Source organism: Catharus ustulatus, chromosome 4, assembly GCF_009819885.2.
Source record: "Catharus ustulatus isolate bCatUst1 chromosome 4, bCatUst1.pri.v2, whole genome shotgun sequence".
In the NCBI taxonomy this organism is placed as follows: domain Eukaryota; kingdom Metazoa; phylum Chordata; class Aves; order Passeriformes; family Turdidae; genus Catharus; species Catharus ustulatus.
Window position 1 is genome coordinate 45,356,656 of NC_046224.1, and position 18,294 is coordinate 45,374,949.

The 18,294-nt window shown below is 37.3% G+C and overlaps 1 protein-coding gene across 1 annotated transcript in view; it reads right to left on the reverse strand.

Annotated features, from left to right (window-relative positions):
* ACSS3 (acyl-CoA synthetase short chain family member 3) overlaps nucleotides 1–18,294 on the reverse strand; it is a 71,900-nt gene that overhangs the window by 28,506 nt on the left and 25,100 nt on the right. Inside the window, exons 8-9 of the mRNA XM_033058454.1 lie at nucleotides 13,062–13,213; nucleotides 8,227–8,330 (exon numbers count right to left, since the gene is read on the reverse strand). Coding sequence (XP_032914345.1) covers nucleotides 8,227–8,330; nucleotides 13,062–13,213 — 256 coding nt within the window. The remainder of the gene's footprint in view (nucleotides 1–8,226; nucleotides 8,331–13,061; nucleotides 13,214–18,294) is intronic.

The window sequence follows — 18,294 nt, forward strand, 5'->3', positions numbered from 1 at the left end:
CAGGGTTTGTGGGCCCTGACAAATATTAAAACCAAAGCAGAAAATAATTGGTTATCACTAACTAGTAATGCAGTAATAAAGCACCAGAAGTTTATGTTTTCATTTTGTAACTACACCAGGGTCCTTTACCTCCAAATATTATACATGCTATTATAATGTACATCTTATAAGTTGCCTATAGCAAAATGACAGCCAAAATTAGAGAATAGAAAGCTTTTTGGTTGTATTTGGAAGATGTCAGGTGACATGTTTAAAGATGCATTGAGTCAGGTAATGCATTGAATTATATTTTCAGACAAAATAAATTTCAAATTATTTTCATCCTACCGTGACATCATAACTGATGATGAAATACTAAGAGATAAATGGAGAATTTTAAAAGTAATTACACATCTCAGTGCTAACTGTTTACTGTTTAATTGTTTTGAGGAATCTTAATACATTGCATGCATAGTAATACCAACAAGATGGAAAAGACAGGTAAAATTAATACTGTGCAATTCAAGTATCTTTATCAAGATTTAATATCTTAGATGTACTCGCTTTCTACCCTCCCTCTGAGCAACACAAAAAAGCAGTTGTCATGTGCCAAGAAAGAGCCAACAACCTCTAACATCTTCACACTCATACCAACTGGAGGTGCTGCCACAGTTCATCCCCTTCAGAGAGATGAGACTGCACTGTTCTATTTTAACATATTCATTCCTAAGTGTGTCCCCTTGTCTTCTTCATTTGCCCAAATGTAAATTAAATATTCAGTGCACACTATATATTGCCCATAGCTCAACTTCATAACTTAAGACTGCTTTACAGTTCTTTTATTTTCAATCATCTAAACCATATCAATGAAATTTTAAGGAGGAAAACATTTATACTTCATCCATATTAATGTATGTCCCTGACTGCACGTGGAAAGACAATCAGAAAAGATTAATAAGCACTGAGAAACTGAAGTCAAATGGGAACAGAAAAGCTTAATGCACACTTTTTATCAGTTTTAAATTAGAAAATGTCAGCACAAATGAGCCAGACTAGCAGTGGCACAGCCAAATAATGAATTTGTATCAACACAGAGGAGGAGCTGACAATGGGGAAAAAACAGAGTATAGCCATGAGGAAAAGAGAATCTTCACAGAAGTGTGAAGTACAGAGATGCAATATTTTTGGAGGGGTTTTTTGCTTTTTTTTTTTTTTAACTAGAAGGATGTAGTACATTTACAGACTTAACCATGTTCAAATTGTAATAAATTCCATAAATAAAAACGTTTTTTTTTTCCCAAACCACAACACTCCTGGCCCAGTATCTGGGTACATTTCCCAAAATGCACTGGACAACTGAAAGCCATGTGAAATGCACATCTGAAACAACCCTCAAATGAAAAATGTTTTTGGAGAAAAGACACTGTGAAATGTGAAAGACAGTGAATAGCACTGAAAGCCACAATAAGCCTATGAAGCTGTAACAATTCATTCGAACCAAAAACACCCTAGAGAAAATGCATATAATCCAGACATACCTTCTTTAATGTCCAAGAATGAGAAAACCATACAACACTAAAAGGTCAGTCTCTGCCTCAGCAATGTCCATGGCCACTAAATTTTCTTCTCTATCCTTCAATACGGGCAACCAAAAACCTATTTGCGTGTCCTTACATGACATTGAAGGAATGATGAGCTACTAATGATATACAGTCCACATGTGATTACAATGGCTGAAACAATCCATATTTTTCATACCCTTAAAGGACAGAATGCAATTCTCCAGGGGGAGACATGAAAAATGTCATGAATGCCTGTTATAAAATCAGTTACCCAGTAAAAAATGCTCAGGCAACTCAGTAAATCAAGGCTGTGGAGCAGCAGAAGTTTCTGGCAAGTAATTCCCACTTCTGTGGAACTGTTTGCAGGTTATCAGCTTTCACTAAAAAAAATACGATCCAAGTCTTGACAGGATGCACACATATTTAAAAAGCATGAACTATATCTACACTGAGGCACCTGATAAGCTAAACCAGTCACCTGGACTTGGGAAGAAATTTGCTTCATCTCTCTCATTTCAACTCCAGACTCCTGGTCCCTGTAATTCCAGAAGTGAATTTCTGTCACTCCAAAAAAAAAAAGTCAAAAATTTTGTTGCAAATTAAACAGCCATCCTTTCTTTAGTTTACCTCTCCCACTGCCTTTGGGTCTGAGAATTTCATTATATTGAACAAAGCCACTGGACTGATCTTCAGTTTTGAATGGGGCAAAGTAGAAGGTGACTGAAGAACAAAATGTGTAATCCAACTGACAAAAGGGAGATGAAGGTCTAACCTGACAAGGTAATTCACCTAAAGAACAGTTCTTCAGTGCAAACCTGAAAAGATTAGCTAACAATTCAGTGGCAAAATCTATCTTTCCAGACACTAATATGAAGGAGATTCTGCACAATGTTGCCAAGGCAACACAATGGAAACTGAAGTCAGGGGACTGCGTCATGCTGCTTGGAGATCACATTAATAAACTCCTTCCCACACATGACTGTCTCAGAGGCAGTCAACTGAAATATATTCATCTGAGTACACTTACCCATGATTCATATTTTTTACACTGAATTCAATGAGACATTTGTGTTGTTTATACAGTCCTCATAAAAGATCTGTATAACCATTATTAAACCACTACATTTAATTACCTAACAACAGTATGTCCTAATAAAAATATTAACAACACAGCCTTTGTATGTTTTAGTGGTAAGACACAGATAAATAAATTTAAAAGAAAATTAAAAGGGATAGAGTACATTATTAATTATATTACAGAATTTGGAGAATTCCTAACAGGAAATTGTATCACACTGTTTCAAAATATCCAATACAATCTGCACATACTATAACCTTCTTTGTCAGCAGACATAATGTATCAAGAGCCATTTGATTTTTGCTCTAATGCCTCTTGCAGACAACTACTCCTTACTGGATAAGGTGGCCTATTCTCATGAAAACAGAATATGTACACAATTGTTTCACAGTTTTGCCTGCTAGTGAGCTGATACTCAGGAAATAGTAGATAACTCCTATCTGAACCTACTACACTTGCACACACTGTAACTTTCATTTCCACAGTACACAACTAAAAAAGTTTGGAAACACGTCTCTTGGCTGAGATTTTATGCAAGTCATATTTTATCACAGAATTTTCAGCTTCAGTTCTGTTTCATCAGAATTTTCTTACACATCCTCAAAGACAGAGCCTCAAAACATTTTTGTTTAAAAATATCAAGAGAAAAAAACCTCTTTATATCTCATTATGAAGAAATGGGAATCTGACTTACTGTTTCCTCAAAATATCAAAAGTGATGTGGTAGACTTTCATTTTTTAGCTAACACGAAAGCAGCTGAAGATGTTTAATACAAACTTTCAGAGCCTTCTGCTTCCACTGCTCATGACAACCCCCTGGCTGTTTCCTTTTTTTTTTTTTCTTTTTTTTTCCCCTAGAACTCAAAGCTAGCTGCAGAATCAAGGTAAGCCAAACTCACATTTCTTTGTCTATTGAGGCCCTTCCCTCAGAATAAGGGTAGTCATATAGCAATTACAACCCAAACACTGTTTAGGCCACTTCAAATAAATCTGGCAATTTAATTACCTGGAATACTAAAACAGAGCAACTGTATCATTGCCTTAAAACATAACTGCACAGAGAGACAGAAAACAAGGTCCAAAATGTGCATTCCAGTTCCCATTCAGAAAAAAATATCACAAAACATACAGATCAAAATATAAGACCAAAAATTATCTCTCAGAAAAAAAAAAAAAAAAGAAAAACAGAAAAAAATCTGTTTTCTGATACTGAATTTAAGTCTTACTGGATAGCTTGCAACAGGATACTTGCCTTTCTCTATTTAATGTCTGCAAGACTGGAATAATTCTACTTACTTCACAGGGGTCTCAAACGTATTAATTGCTTGTGTTTGCACAACAACTTTGAAGATGAAAATTACTATTGAAGTGCTAAGCGTCAATTTGTATAAATAAGCAAAAACTTAACACCTGCACAAACCCAAACAAAACTCTCCTCTCTCCAGGTACAGCTGAGCATAGGATCAGAGGATCAGAAAATAACGTTCTTTCATCCGTTGCTGTATCTCCAAAGAAAACAGCAAGTTCTTCCCAGTCCTTACAGCCTAAATACTTCTTGGCACCCATTGATCCTGTGACTTACATTTTACAGTTTGTAAGATGTGCTTACAATACTTGCAACACAAACATTAATACTTAAAATGAGTGTTATTGATAAAGATGTACTGACACAAAGCAGTTTTAAGCAATCAGCTTCTCCAGGTGTAGCTGCTTTGAAGTCCCTTAATGGAAGTTTCTTCTGTTTCAAAGTCCTGTTTCAATTCACACTGATTTCAAATACATCCCATAAATCTTTGAAGAACAAATGAAAGAAATCCACGTTACTTTGTCCATACTAGTTTATTTCTAGTTATATATATGGCAAAGAGGCCAAGAGCTTTGAAGAAATCTTACTAAACCTGAAGAAGGAAGTGGTTAACACTCCTACTTTATAATAATACTTTTGTCAGCCTTTTGTTTCCCTTACCTCATACTCATTTTCATCTCCAAATGATGACTCAGTCACTTCTCATCTCTACAAAACTCATCTTTTCCTTACCTTTCTCAGTCATTAAGGAAGAATAGAAATCACCCTATTATGCAAGAAACATTATTTACCCAGCTACTTCTTCTCCTCCTCTATCTTCTGCTTTAGCCTCAGCTGAAAGAGCCAACATAACTGCCTAAGTAAGATCTACAGTTTTTAGGTAAAATTAAGATGCCAGAAATTCTCAGCTCACTTTGCAATGCTCTTGTTTTGGAAGAATGAAGATAAGTATCAGCTTAAGGAATAAGCACCAATTTTTCAGACTAGCAAAGGTCGAAAGCATTTTCATATGTAGAAGTAGGTCACAAACTTCCAATTTGAGGTACAACTTCAGCTGCAACTAAGTGGAAAAAAAAGATAATTCATTTTGTTATAAAAAATATGCATTTTAAAAACTTACTAGTTCTACATAACACAGCTAATAGTCTCAACTTCCTCCTGAGAGAAGTGATTAGGGTTTTTTATTGTGTATTTAGTATGCCACTTTTTTATTTTGGAGACAGTTCAGAAAATTGTTATTTCTGAATCTGTGGGTCCTTATTCTGTCATCAGTCACTAACCTTGCATATTTCTAATGAAGTAAACACCCAGTTATCTACTCTGTAAAATATTTCACATTCAGTACATACACCTTTAACCTCATGTACTGAAATCCAATCCTGTTTGGTTGAAATGGTTTTTCCAGCACAGAGATCCACTTTCAGCATTTTGACAAGTGACAGACAAGGATGAATGTGACAGAACTGCTTGTTTTTTCACAGTTAATGGGATACATTTTGTATTTGGCTAAAGAACAGGTGAGTGAAGAGCAGAAGGGAAAATTGCTTTCATCTGTAGCAATGGCTGCTGTGCTCCAGGAACCGGGAGTTCTGGGGAACCACGAGCCCACACTGCCCTTATGGCCAAGAGGCCAGTGGCACCCTGGAGTGCATAGGGAAGAATCTGACCAGAAGATTGAGTGAGGTGATCTTCCCCCTCTACTCAGCCCTCGTGAGGCCAAATCTGGAGTTTGTGTTCAATTCTCCACAGATCAGGAAAGACAAGGAGCTGCTGTAAAGAGTCCAAGTAGCAAGTTCTCCTGGTAAACCTGCTCCAGCATTGGCTCCTCTCTCCATGGATCTACAGCTCCTTGCCAGGAGCCTGATCCAGCATGGGCCTCCCACAGAGTCAAAACTTCCTCTCAGGCATCCGCTTGCTCTGGTATGGGTGTCCTCCACAGGTTGCAGGTGGATCTTTGCCCCCCATGGACCTCCATGTGCTGCAGGGGGGAGCTCCTTCACCCTGGTCTGCACCAGGGGCCGCAGGGAATCTCAGCTCCGGCACCTGGAGCACCTCCTGCTCCTCCTTCTGCACTGACCTTGGTGTCTGCAGAGCTGCTCCTCTCACATGCTCTCACACCGCTCTTCTTGGCCTCAGTTACAACTATGAACTTTATATATATATATTTATTATTTTTAAATTTTTGAATATGTTATCATATATTTCCATGTTACCACCGTTTCTAATTGGCCCATCCTTGACCAGCAGCACTTCCATCTTTGGAGCTGTCAGGGATTGGCCCTGCCAGACATGAAGGAAGCTTCTGGCAGCTTCTCACAGAAGGCATCCCTGTAGGCTTCCTTGGGCCTTCTTGGGAGGCATCCAGTATTTATATACACTGAAGAAGTGCTAGCCGGACTTCTCAGTGGTGCACATTAACAGAACAAGAGGCAACAGGTACAAACCAAAACCAGATATTCCATCTGAGCCCAAAAAATACACATTTATCATGAGGACAGTCAAACATTGGCACAGATTGCCCAGAGAATCCCTATCCATGGAGATACTCAAAATTGGACAGGATCCTGGGCAACATTCTCTCTCACCCTGCTTGGGAAGGGAGACTGAACAAATGAGCTCAGGAGGTCCTCACCAACCTAATGACTCTGTGATTCCTACTTCCTTATACCTCGAAATTCAGTTCTTTGATAGGAACTGACTTAGTAAATTTTTCCCTTCAGACTGAAGGCCTCACTTTCATTCAATTGCTCACATTTCCACACAAATCACTTAGGTCTTCACTAATCAAATTAGTAAATGCTCTCAAACAATGTATTTGAAATGGTCTTAGTTCAATAAGTCACGGTACAATTTAATTTAAGAGCATGTCATGAATATACAAATCAAGAAACACACTATACTCTGAAAAATGTCTAAAACACACCCTTACCTCTACACAGTGTAAGTTCCATTATATCCATGTGCTTAAGATCTCTCATAGATATTTACATACTTGAGATACATCTGAAAGAACACTGTAACGTGAAACTCCTGCACTAAACATATGCAAAAGCTACAGCAATTTTACACATAATATATATATCTATATATCTGCACAGACAGATAAAACCATGCAAAATTACATACAGTAACAATCATTATTGACAGTTCAGCCATTCATAAAACCCATAATTTAATCTTTCAGCCTTTTTCAGTTAATTTCTCATTTTGGATCACTCAGGCCTGCCTACAGACATTAGGACCATAGAGAACTGAATAAAATAGAGATCTTTTGCCTTGTATCAATCAGTTAATCAGTAGATTAAATCCAGAGTAAATAAAAAATGACACTACTTTTTTTTCTCCCCAGTACTTTTTTAATATTTATATAAGATTGTGTTTTGGGCTTTTTTTAAATAAAAACAATGCACTTTAAGTCTCCTCAACTGATTTAATTGCATAATATATAGATTAATTAAACAATTTCTCACTTTCGCTCTAATCTTCTATAGTTTCTATTTGATCTATCATGGGAGAACATCAGAAGGTTTTTCTTTATGGAGAAAGAGACCACACATCTCAAATCAATGATCCACAGAAAACACAAGAGGTATTTCTTGGAAAGGAAGGAAGGAGGGATTTTTTGTAATATATTTCCATTGTTTAATCAGCAATAAGAAGCAAAATCCAAATTTAATCTTCTAATAGTGAAATTTAAAGATATATGAATCCACAATTATAAGGAGATACATTTGATCAAGTCTTAATCCAGGATTTCACTAGGATTTTTGCAGTTACCCAAAGACTGGTAGTCTGATTCCTTCATTGCAGTGAAACAAATGGAAAACACTGTAAAATAATCACTAGAAGTTGGATGTCATCCATACAGAACAATATTAAATACCAAGGAGTCTAGTCTATGCAGCAGATTGTTTGTTTTTAATTACAGAAATTATATATGCAAAAAACTTGGGTTTAAACCTTAAATAGCAAACATTCTGTCACACAACAGTCACACAAGCAAATAACATAAAAACACACCTGAAAAAATATTGATACAAACTTCTTTTTTTGAGCATGTATACCAGAAAATACTTTCTTTTTTTTTTAATATAGCTTTTACAAATGTCTTATTATTCTATAACTACCCTGAAGTCACTTTTAAGATCACTTCCAAAAAACATTATTCCGGTTTGAATTTTTTTTTTACATTTATTTAAATGTTCATGGAAAGAGAAAAAAAACTTACCTTCAAGTTCAGGAAAAAAATCTGAAAATATTCTCCTCACTGTATTTTATAAAGGCTGTTTTACACCACTCACCAGTTTGCCACCAGTGGTCCAAAACAGGCACCTTGAAGACTCTTTTTGACCATTCTAGTGTGTCCACGTCACAGTGTTCACCAGCTACAAACATCGTTCTGAACCTTTAAATAAAAACAAAGTCTGTATCTTGATCTGGATGTGGAAAGGAAAAAAAGACAATGAATACAATAAATGTCTCTGGTCACTGTCCCAGATCAAGGGAAAACACAAAGAAGGACTTTACTTTTTGTATTCTTTTTCCTACTAAGTAACAACTAGAATATTTGCAGAATTAATTTAAGTGACTTAATACATCATCGTGTAAAAGAAACTTTAATTGCTGAATGCAAAGATGTTGGGAGACCAGAGGCAAGCAACTGTAAGTTGAAGTAAAAAATAATTAAATGCTCTGTACACAGTAACTAGGTGGATATCTTCATTACCATTGCAGTACAATCTTCCACAACCAGATCCTGTCATTGACATTTTGTTTCACGTTTTTCCTCAGTGCATTTTGAAACGAAGACAATGCTGAACACAGGACCTCACTCTTGTCCTTCAGAAGGGGCCACAAACTGCACTGATTTTGTAAAACCAGCAGACTTGTGGCCACAAAAGGAGAGAATTCTTCGATAACGTAGGCATGACAAATTTCACTACAGACAGATGTCATTTAGAAAGACTACGTGTTTAATCTTTCCATGGAAATGAAATCCAGAAAGCAAATTAAACAAACACCAAGAACATATATGATGTAGGGAAAAGTTATCTTGTTATCCCCTGAGCCAAAAGCAAAATTCCTCTCTTTTGAATTGCCAGCTTTAATTATCAGATTTCATAACCGGTAGGCTCAAGCTAAACTTCTGAGAAGAAGAAAAATTAGCTCTTAGGCAAACTTACAGCACAAAACCACCAAAAAGAGTATCAGAGCAAAGTGCCAAAAACCTAAGCCTAAGAACTGTAGGATTATTTTATCCTCTCGAACAGTATAGCAAAACCATGGCAATGAAATTATTTTTTAAAAGCCCACTTAAAACTTTAAAACATCAGTCCACCTGTTACTGCAATCATCTGTCCCTGCAATGCACTTAATTGAGAAGAAAGGGCTTAAAGCCTCTCTGTTAAATAAATGTCCTCAAATGTTCTGAAAACCTACATTCTTAACATGAAATTCAGCACAATTAAGCTTTTAGGCCCTATACAGGAGTGCAGCAGAATGTACTTCAAATATCACCTGACATATAGGGGACAGATCAATGTTCCTATGGTGCTGAAGCAATAAATATTGTTCTACAGAGCACATACATTTTGGTGACACTCCAAGCACAGAAGAAACCACACCTCCCAACTATTTCCCAAAAGCTTACATGTTCATATGGGTAATAATCTGAGCTTCACTTTTCCAAATTAAAACATTTTGGAAGAATTTTTTTTTAATTCTGGAATGCACACATCAGTTTGGGGGACAAGGTGCTGGCAAAGAAAAACTCTATCTGCATGATATTAAATAAGATTTTTTCCTAAAAATACAGCAATGAAGGTTCACTTGTACCTCTTAATATTAACTGGAAACAAAGAATTCTTACTAATTTTCAATGCACCTGGAGACCCCATATATTACATACATATATTACATACATATAAACACACACACATATCTATTTATTTATTTATTTAAACATGTACAATTTAAAAGAGTATTTTCCCATGTTCTGATTTTTCTCCATTGATGTGTTTGTTCATTTCCCTCCCTGAACAGATTTTATATTAGAATCCAAGCATGGGAGGTTTTGGTGACAGAGTCAAGAGAGACACAGAACACAATTGCAGCTCAGCTCCCAAAAAGGAGCTTCATGAGCACAGTTCAGGACTCCAGCAGAAAGTGTTGATCACCATGTGCACAACAGCAGCACAGAGCAGGGGACAGCAGGTAGAACTGCATTATGTACTTCAACTGTCATAAATTCAGGGCCTTAACCACATGTCCTCTTAGCAGCATGTGTGAAACTTCAATTCTATGAGAAAATATTTCCTTCAAACAGTTTTGAATTTGCTACTTTAATTTCATATCCTCTTGTTTGTGCATTACGAGACAGATAATGGAAGCTTCCTAGCTACTTTATATTCACTATTTCTGCACAGTTTTTATGCAGTCTCATATTTCTTTCTAAAGTCCATTATTATCCAGTACCAGATGAACAACCTAGAACCTCTAAATACTCTTGATATAAAATTGCAGAATATTCTTAACTGAGCAAAAGTCAAGCAAGCAAAGCAGACTATGGAGCACAAATGGCAAATTATTACTTGTATATTAATCTAAACTTCTGAGTCGTTGCCCCATTTCATGCAAAACCATCACTTGTCAATTGTTTGGAAATTAGAACAATCCAGCTCACAATAATTAAGTCAATTATAGGATGAAGTGGGATTCCAAATACGGGAAGAGTTAATGGCTTGGTATTATAGAGCTCCCTTCTGAAGAGAAAAATGGATTCAAAGAACTGAACAGAACATGTTTAGGTAGAAGAAGTTCACGGAATTTGGATGTTACTTTTTTATTGAACACAAAAGGCAGCAATGCTCAGCAGTGCAGGATGTAATCAAAAGCTGTGCCTTTAGATCCCTATAAATATGTCATCTAATGCTGCTTTTAACCTACAGTATTAAAAACTAAACATCTGTTTTACTGTTAAGCATGAGCTGTGTTTAAGACATAAGTGACATTATCAAAAGCAAAAAATTTCAAAGAGCAAAGATTTTTTGGATCTTTACTGGAGCAAAGATTTTTCTCCAGTAGACACAAGGAATTTAAAGCATACATACTAGAACCTTTGGAAATCTCATATATAATTTTTTACAGAGGCCAGTGGTACCACAAACATCAGTTCTTAAGAGAAATTTGTTTAACCTAGGTTATCTCAAAAGAACACAAGTTTGTTTAGAATTCAACTTACTGATGTGAATCAAATACTCCCTTATGTATGGAAGCTGCCATTGCCTACCACCTCTTCTCTTTATCAGTAACTGTCTTTTTTAACGTGATTTTTTTTAAAGTAACATTGACTTTTACCATTTATTTAGCAGAACTTTTCAGAAATAAAATGTACCATGGTGGCAACCTCTTTCAGGACTGCATTCATGGATACAGTCTCTAAAGTATGGATCCATTTTAGTGCATGTAGCAGAAAGACATTTCAAAGATTCTTCACCATGTAACAAAGAAGAAAGCATCACAGATCAAGTGAATGACCTAAGACTGCTTTCAAACTGAATCAGACAGAATTTACTTTACCTTGAACAGAAAAATCTATCCAAGTAACACCCAAACTCAAGTATTTTCCTAGAATGGAAATTTTAATCACCTGATAGACTTTCTTAACAACTGTACCTACTAGATATTAAATGCTGCATTAGAGGTTTTAGTAAAGAGCACATCTCAGTGAATGACATGGTTCAAAGCTGAGTGAATTATGAGACAATTAAAGTTGCAGACAAGTGGAGAAGCTAATTTGATATGACTCAATAGAAATTATTAAATATCTCTTTACATCTGTGGCAACTGATACTGCAAGGAGACTTATCTAGAATTCCCATTTGGCCAAAGAATGTGACAACTTACAAAGCAGGTCAGCAGATTTCCCATCAAATGAATACTCCAAAGACAAAGTAATTGCCTAAGTGCTAAGGAACAGCAATTAAATTTTCTAGCATCTGAATCACTTTCTTGTCAATAAACATCATAGGACAATAGCACATTAGTGTCTCAAATGAGCTTGTTTCTTATTTCGAGGAGGAGTAAGGATTGATGATAGCAGTCAAAACAGATGGAAGAAAGTAATGATAAGCTTGTAATTAATATCTCAGGAATAAATCCATCTTACTAATAATAAACTTGAGCAATTAAGAATGTGGAGGTCTAATGAAGCTACATGGCTTTGCATCATCCCATTCTCTTTGAACAAGGGTCACAATAGAGTTACTTGTGAGTGAATACTGCCTATACAGTCTGACACAATCCCTGCGTGATGCTGAGCAGATCATTCAACTTCAAGATTAGATGTGCTCCAAACCCACGTATTTTTCATTTTTAGAATGTTTACCATAAGATACAGAAACTTGGTCTGTAGAAATATTAAACACTCACAGATCAAAGTTGCTGTGAGGAGCATTTCTTAAATATAACACTCATACAATACTACAATCTTTGAAACAGTGGTATTTCAGTGGCTCAGACTAGATATTCAAAACTAACAGTAGACTTTATCCTTAATCTCTGTATCTCAGCTTCCTATCTACAAAATACAGATAATACCACTCTCTCACCTCACAGGGGATTTATGAGGATGAACTCAGTGAAGACTTTGAAGCATGCTGATGGTATAGTGATAAACTCCTTAAAAGCAGTACAAGACAGCAAATAGCTCTTTGGACACACACATAATCATAAAAAATAACAAAGTTTTGGGGGAGCAACAAAAACATTGGCTAGCTTCTGATTAAACACTAAAGATACTGTGCACTTAATAAAATAAGAGGTTATGTGGAAAAACAGTATGGGATTACATAATCCAAGACTGCATTACTGAGTCTAAGCACAGGGGAGTAAAGTGAAAGATGGGAGAGTAATCACTCAGTAAAAGTTCTTAACATTAGAGTCATAGACTTTTTAACAGCTTTCATCTCCTCAAAACTATCAGTAGAATTTACAAGCAAATATGCATACACCTAGATTTTCAAGAATAGATTAAAATGACACTCTACAGAGGTGGGGAAAACCCCAAATACTCTTATTCTTAGTTTATGTTGCCTGTTTCTGGAAAAAAACTGCTTCCAGTGTATCCTTACTTCACCTTTTCAGTGAGTACTGCTTTCCCAGGGCTGCCTCAGGGTCCTGCTGACGGATTGCTCTAATTGCAGTTGGTGAAGTAAAGAAGGCAGCTACTTCATGCTCTGCTAACACACGGAAATAGGCACCAGCATCTGGCGTTCCCACAGGCTTCCCCTATGGAGAGAATAATTTAAAATGTCACAGGATAAAAATACCTCATAATTCCTTGACAGTTCAAGATTTGAGCACGTAACAGTAGTGGTAACACAGCAACAGAAGTAATTTCAAGTAAGACTTCAAAGGAGGCTTTGTTAAAAATAATAATACTGTGAGTGTATTCACTTGTAGAAATAAATTCACGAGCTTTGGGAACCATCCCTTACATGAACACAGCACATACTAGCTACTACTTAGAAAATTAGGACAAATAGACATGAAAATGAAAAGACACACACAAAGACATGCTATTGCTGCGTTATTGCACTGGAGACAGCAGAGAGGCATGTCTGTACCTAGCCTGAGATGCAGTTCAGAAAACACCCACACTCCCTCTGAACAAGGAGTCTCTGGACACAGTGGCACTGTAGCTATATCCCCATGCACAGACAGCTTTTCTTACTTATAATTCCCACTTAGTTGCTTACAACTGGCTTTCTTGAATGTTCATGCTACCCCACATGAAGCCTGAAGAGATCCTGAAGGGCCCCTATTCTGTTTTAGTGTGCTACCAGACTGTGGTGTGGTTTGGGGTTGGATTTTTATTGTGCTAAGGGGCATAGTCAAGAATTGGAAACAGAATCATATATGACAAATTGTTCAATGCCAAGTAACCCTAATGAAAAATAATCAAGAATACTTCTCTGTGATTTTGAAAATATGAAAAGCAGTCAGCACAGAATCATATAGTCACAATCTTACTGTATGCATAATTACCACAGTGCATGAACTACTCCATACATATTCTGAAATTAAAAGGTGATGGTAATGTAGAATGAGTTTTAGCTCCACCAGTATCACCATAACCTTTTCACTAGAAAGGCCACACTTAGAAGATGAACTTTGACAGAGTATGCAAGTCAAGAGACACACTGCATCCAACTGCGCCTGAACACTGGCAAGAGCACTGGTGAACCATTAATCAGATTCAAAGAACACAGGACAGGCAAGACTGGATATGTACCAGTGGTTTTGCAGCCCTATGGTGAGCCACTGGTGAGAGGCACTTTAAAAAGAGGAGCATAATAAAAGATTTTTTAAAAACAAAAAAAAATAGAATGTACAATTGAAAAACCATTTTTAAAAAAGGATTAAGCAGGAAACAAATGGAGAGAAAACAAATGAAAAAGAACAGTTCCCATTCCAAGTCACAGAGAGTAGTATAACCAACATCAAAACCCTTCTTTTTGCAATTAGCCTATCCTTAATTACCAAAAAGAAATGCAAAATTATGCTTGCTGAAAAAGTAGGTTACATCAGTTACATCCTTCAGTTACATCCTTTTTTCTGTCGGATAACACACAGTACCCAAAGAAAAATCTTTTGTCAGACTGTCTTGGAGCATCACCCTTGCAGACTTCTTCATCACAACTTTCCTGTGTTCATCAGTATTTGTTCATAAACCTGATGGTTCAAGTTAATGCTCTCTCCCTGTAATGTCCAGTATACCTGCAGATCTGTAGGCACACGGTTAAGAGTTCAAGCCCACATCACTAAAGCTAAAACAAATGACCTCAGGCTCTGAAAAATGCCAAATTGTCACAAGCTTCTCATTAAGTAATTATGCACTTGAACTAGTATCCATCATCTTGGACACCAAAACACCTAGCTGTGAAGTAAGTTGAAATTGTTCAGTCTGCCAGTAATAAAGTAGACTGTTACTTTTAACCAAATGTAAATATTCAGACCCTTAAAAGGTGTCCAGCCCTGAGCACACCCACTCCTTCCCAGATCTCATTTCACACCTGATCTTCACCTGAGCTTTGTCACAGACATGCCTGTGTCTCAACTTACAGCAAGCCTGAGCCTGACAGTATCTTCCAAAAACTGTTAAATCTTCAGGAGTGCTTGGGTAAACATGCAGGACTCTGACAGGTGGATATTTATGCCACAGGGAAGCTTAAAGCAGTTTAGGTATGGAGTTACCAGTCCCAGATATAGGCGAAAACCAAATAAAACACAAAACAGTAGAAAGTGGAGAAAATTCACCTGACAGTTCATAGGAAATATAACCCACAGAATAAGATATTCATTTAGGAAAAAAAAATCTGGCGCAGGTGTAAAATATTCTTACTGGTTCTGCAGAAAAATTTCCCAAGCATCTTGGAAGCTGCTCAGAGTTTAGAAAATGCATAAACAAAAATGGACATACTGTGTGAGACCAAAATAGTTAATGGCTTAAACATTTCTGAGATCACTGAAGGACTTCGCCCATTGTAGCAAAGTGTGCAATGAAGCTCATTTGCAACCACCAAAGTCCATCCCTCTGAATACACCTCCCGATGGGAATTCGGACTGTGAGTTACACCACCTGACAGGGAACTTCAGATAAGATAAAGGTGGCAATATTGTCCAAATACCTCAGGTCTAAGGAGAAGTAAACAGGGCTGGGAAACAAGAATGCATCCAAGAGGGAGGAGGTGGAGTTTTTTGGAGTGTGATAGCAAAACTTCTGGTCCACACAAGACAGAGAGAGTGAATATTCACTACCATGGGACAATCACATGAGAGGAGGCTCTCATGTCTTAGAAGGGGTCATAAACCATCAAAGACCCCCAAATGTCCCCAGACTCAATCCTCAGGCCTTCTACCAGAGTCATTCAAAGTTCTGCAACAGATTCAGATTCTGCTGCATAAGACAGTGTAAACCTCCCTCAAGGGGGAGGTGCTTGGGCATTCCCACACCTGAATGCACATTAATTAATACCCATTGAATACTGTTTCACACCACAGAGAAGACCAGAGGAAGAGGACCCAAAGGACACCACTGGATCCACAGGGGTGGTTACTAACTTTCCCCTTAATCTGTCTCCCTTCTTTTACCCCCTCCTCTTTTCTTTATTTCTTTCTGTCTCTCTCTCCACCACACATGTACTGATAAATAAAATCCATACTATTGACTTTGGCATATGGTCTTGTTTGCACCTTAATTAATCTCCCTAATAATCAGATTGTAACACATAAGAAAAACATATCTGAGACAGTGCAAATTAATTTCAGAGCCCAAAACCTACAAATAAAAACCTGCCAGAGAGAGAGCAGTGATTTATTATACAAAAATTTTAAGAAGCACTACCATATGCCATGAAGGCTTATTAGCACATGCAATTTTTATTTTAAAAAGTTAACAATACGAACATTAAACCACAGTGTTAATTGAATTCAGAATATATCGACAGACTGCTGAGTCAATTGGGGACTGAGCAAATGAGGTACTTTTACTGGATTTCAGCAAGGATGAGTTTGAGACCTGTTGCTACTCAGTATTCACATCAATACTGGAGATGAAAATTATTTTTAAAATAACTGACAAAAATATCTATGGTTGACAGGAAATAAGAGCAGAGTAAACGGGAACAGGGCAGTAGAAAGAGAGTGATCTGTCTCACCTAACTTAGAAGAGTAAAGTAAAAACACACACTTCTTGTATCAGCTAGGAAGATTCCCACAGAAAAGTCCTACCAAGAGACTCTGAGACAGACAAACAGACAGCAACATCTTTCTGGAAACATGCAATTTATGAGATGTTGAAGAGCTAAGCAGACATCTTGAGGCAAAATGTGCTGATGATTTATGATTTCATACATGATTATCAAAAAACATTCACAGACACCAAAAATTATCAAGTGGATAGGAAAGTTCCTGTATGGAGAAAGTGAGAAGCCACCAGGATACACTACGTAATTTCACAATTATAAGCCGCACCATTTTGACTAAAATTTTGGTCCGAACCCAAAGTGCGGCTTATAATCAGGTGCAGCTTATATATGGACAAAGAGCAAAAAGTTGCTGTTTTAGTTTGGAGGACAGGTGTCTGCTGAGAAAGGCAGGAGCTTCTCTTTGAAATGGAGAATGTAAACCCCCTCCCTCCAAATCAAAAGCCCCTTTGAAATCAAGGGGCTTTCAGGCAAAGATATGGGAATTAGGAATAACAGTTCTTTTCTAGGGAAATTAAAATAGAAATACAGTACTACAAAGAAACGAACTCCAAACCCTGACAAAGTCAGAGTACAACCTGACACCCCATTAGGCAGGGTGTTGGTAGCAGTCCCATTAAATGGTGGCTGCATCCTCCTGCAGTGACAGATGTGATTCAGTTGAAGCAGTGCTCCTGCACAAGGTGCAGTTTCCCTCCGGAGGTCCAGTGGTGATGAGGAGAAATCCGGTTTTCCTCTGGAGTCCAGTGGAGAAAGGGGCTCCCTTAGTGTCCCAAAACCTCTGTTTATATCTTGGTAAGAAATGTTGGGCTCTTCCCCCTGGTTGGAGCAACTTCCAATTAGATGAAGTAATTTTATCAATCACACAGGGACTCAATGGTCATTAGCAGAAAACGACTCCCTGGAGGAAGGATGGGTTGTGAAAAGATAAAGAACAATGCCCTGCCTGGTTTCAGCGGATGGCCCATTAGCAGAATATCTGTCATCGAAATAAGGATCACTGTCCCCACCCTCAACAGATGGTGATAGAATAGATACCTTTTATCACACTCTGTATTGTAACGTGTGGCTTATAATCAGGTGCGGCTTATATACAGACAAAGAACGAAAAGTTGCTGACACCCAGAAGTGCGGCTTATACTCAGTGCGGTTTATAATCGTGAAATTATTGTACTTGAGGAAAGAGACACAGAAGAAGAGTTATAATAAAATGTCCAACAATGCAGGAGCAAGAGTGCATCAATCCCCTTTCTGTCTGACCCCTAACAACCAATTCTTCAATTACCACTAAATCCAAAATGATGAGGAAATTCTCTCTGTACAGAAAATGTAGTGCATGGAACTCATTGCCACTAAAACCTGCTGATGTCAAAGCACACACAAAATCCTTATGTATCAGAATTCAAAAGAATACGCTCACAGAGGCATTCATCCTTCTGATGGTGACCCTGCTGACAAAGCTCCACTAAAGACCTGAGACAACATGGCCTACTGAATTCATTCCACAATCAGTACGGATGATGGCAAAGTGATCCCTGCCAGACTTCAGAGACAGTGTTTGCTTTGTAAGCTGATGATACTGGCTTACAAAAATTGCAAGAA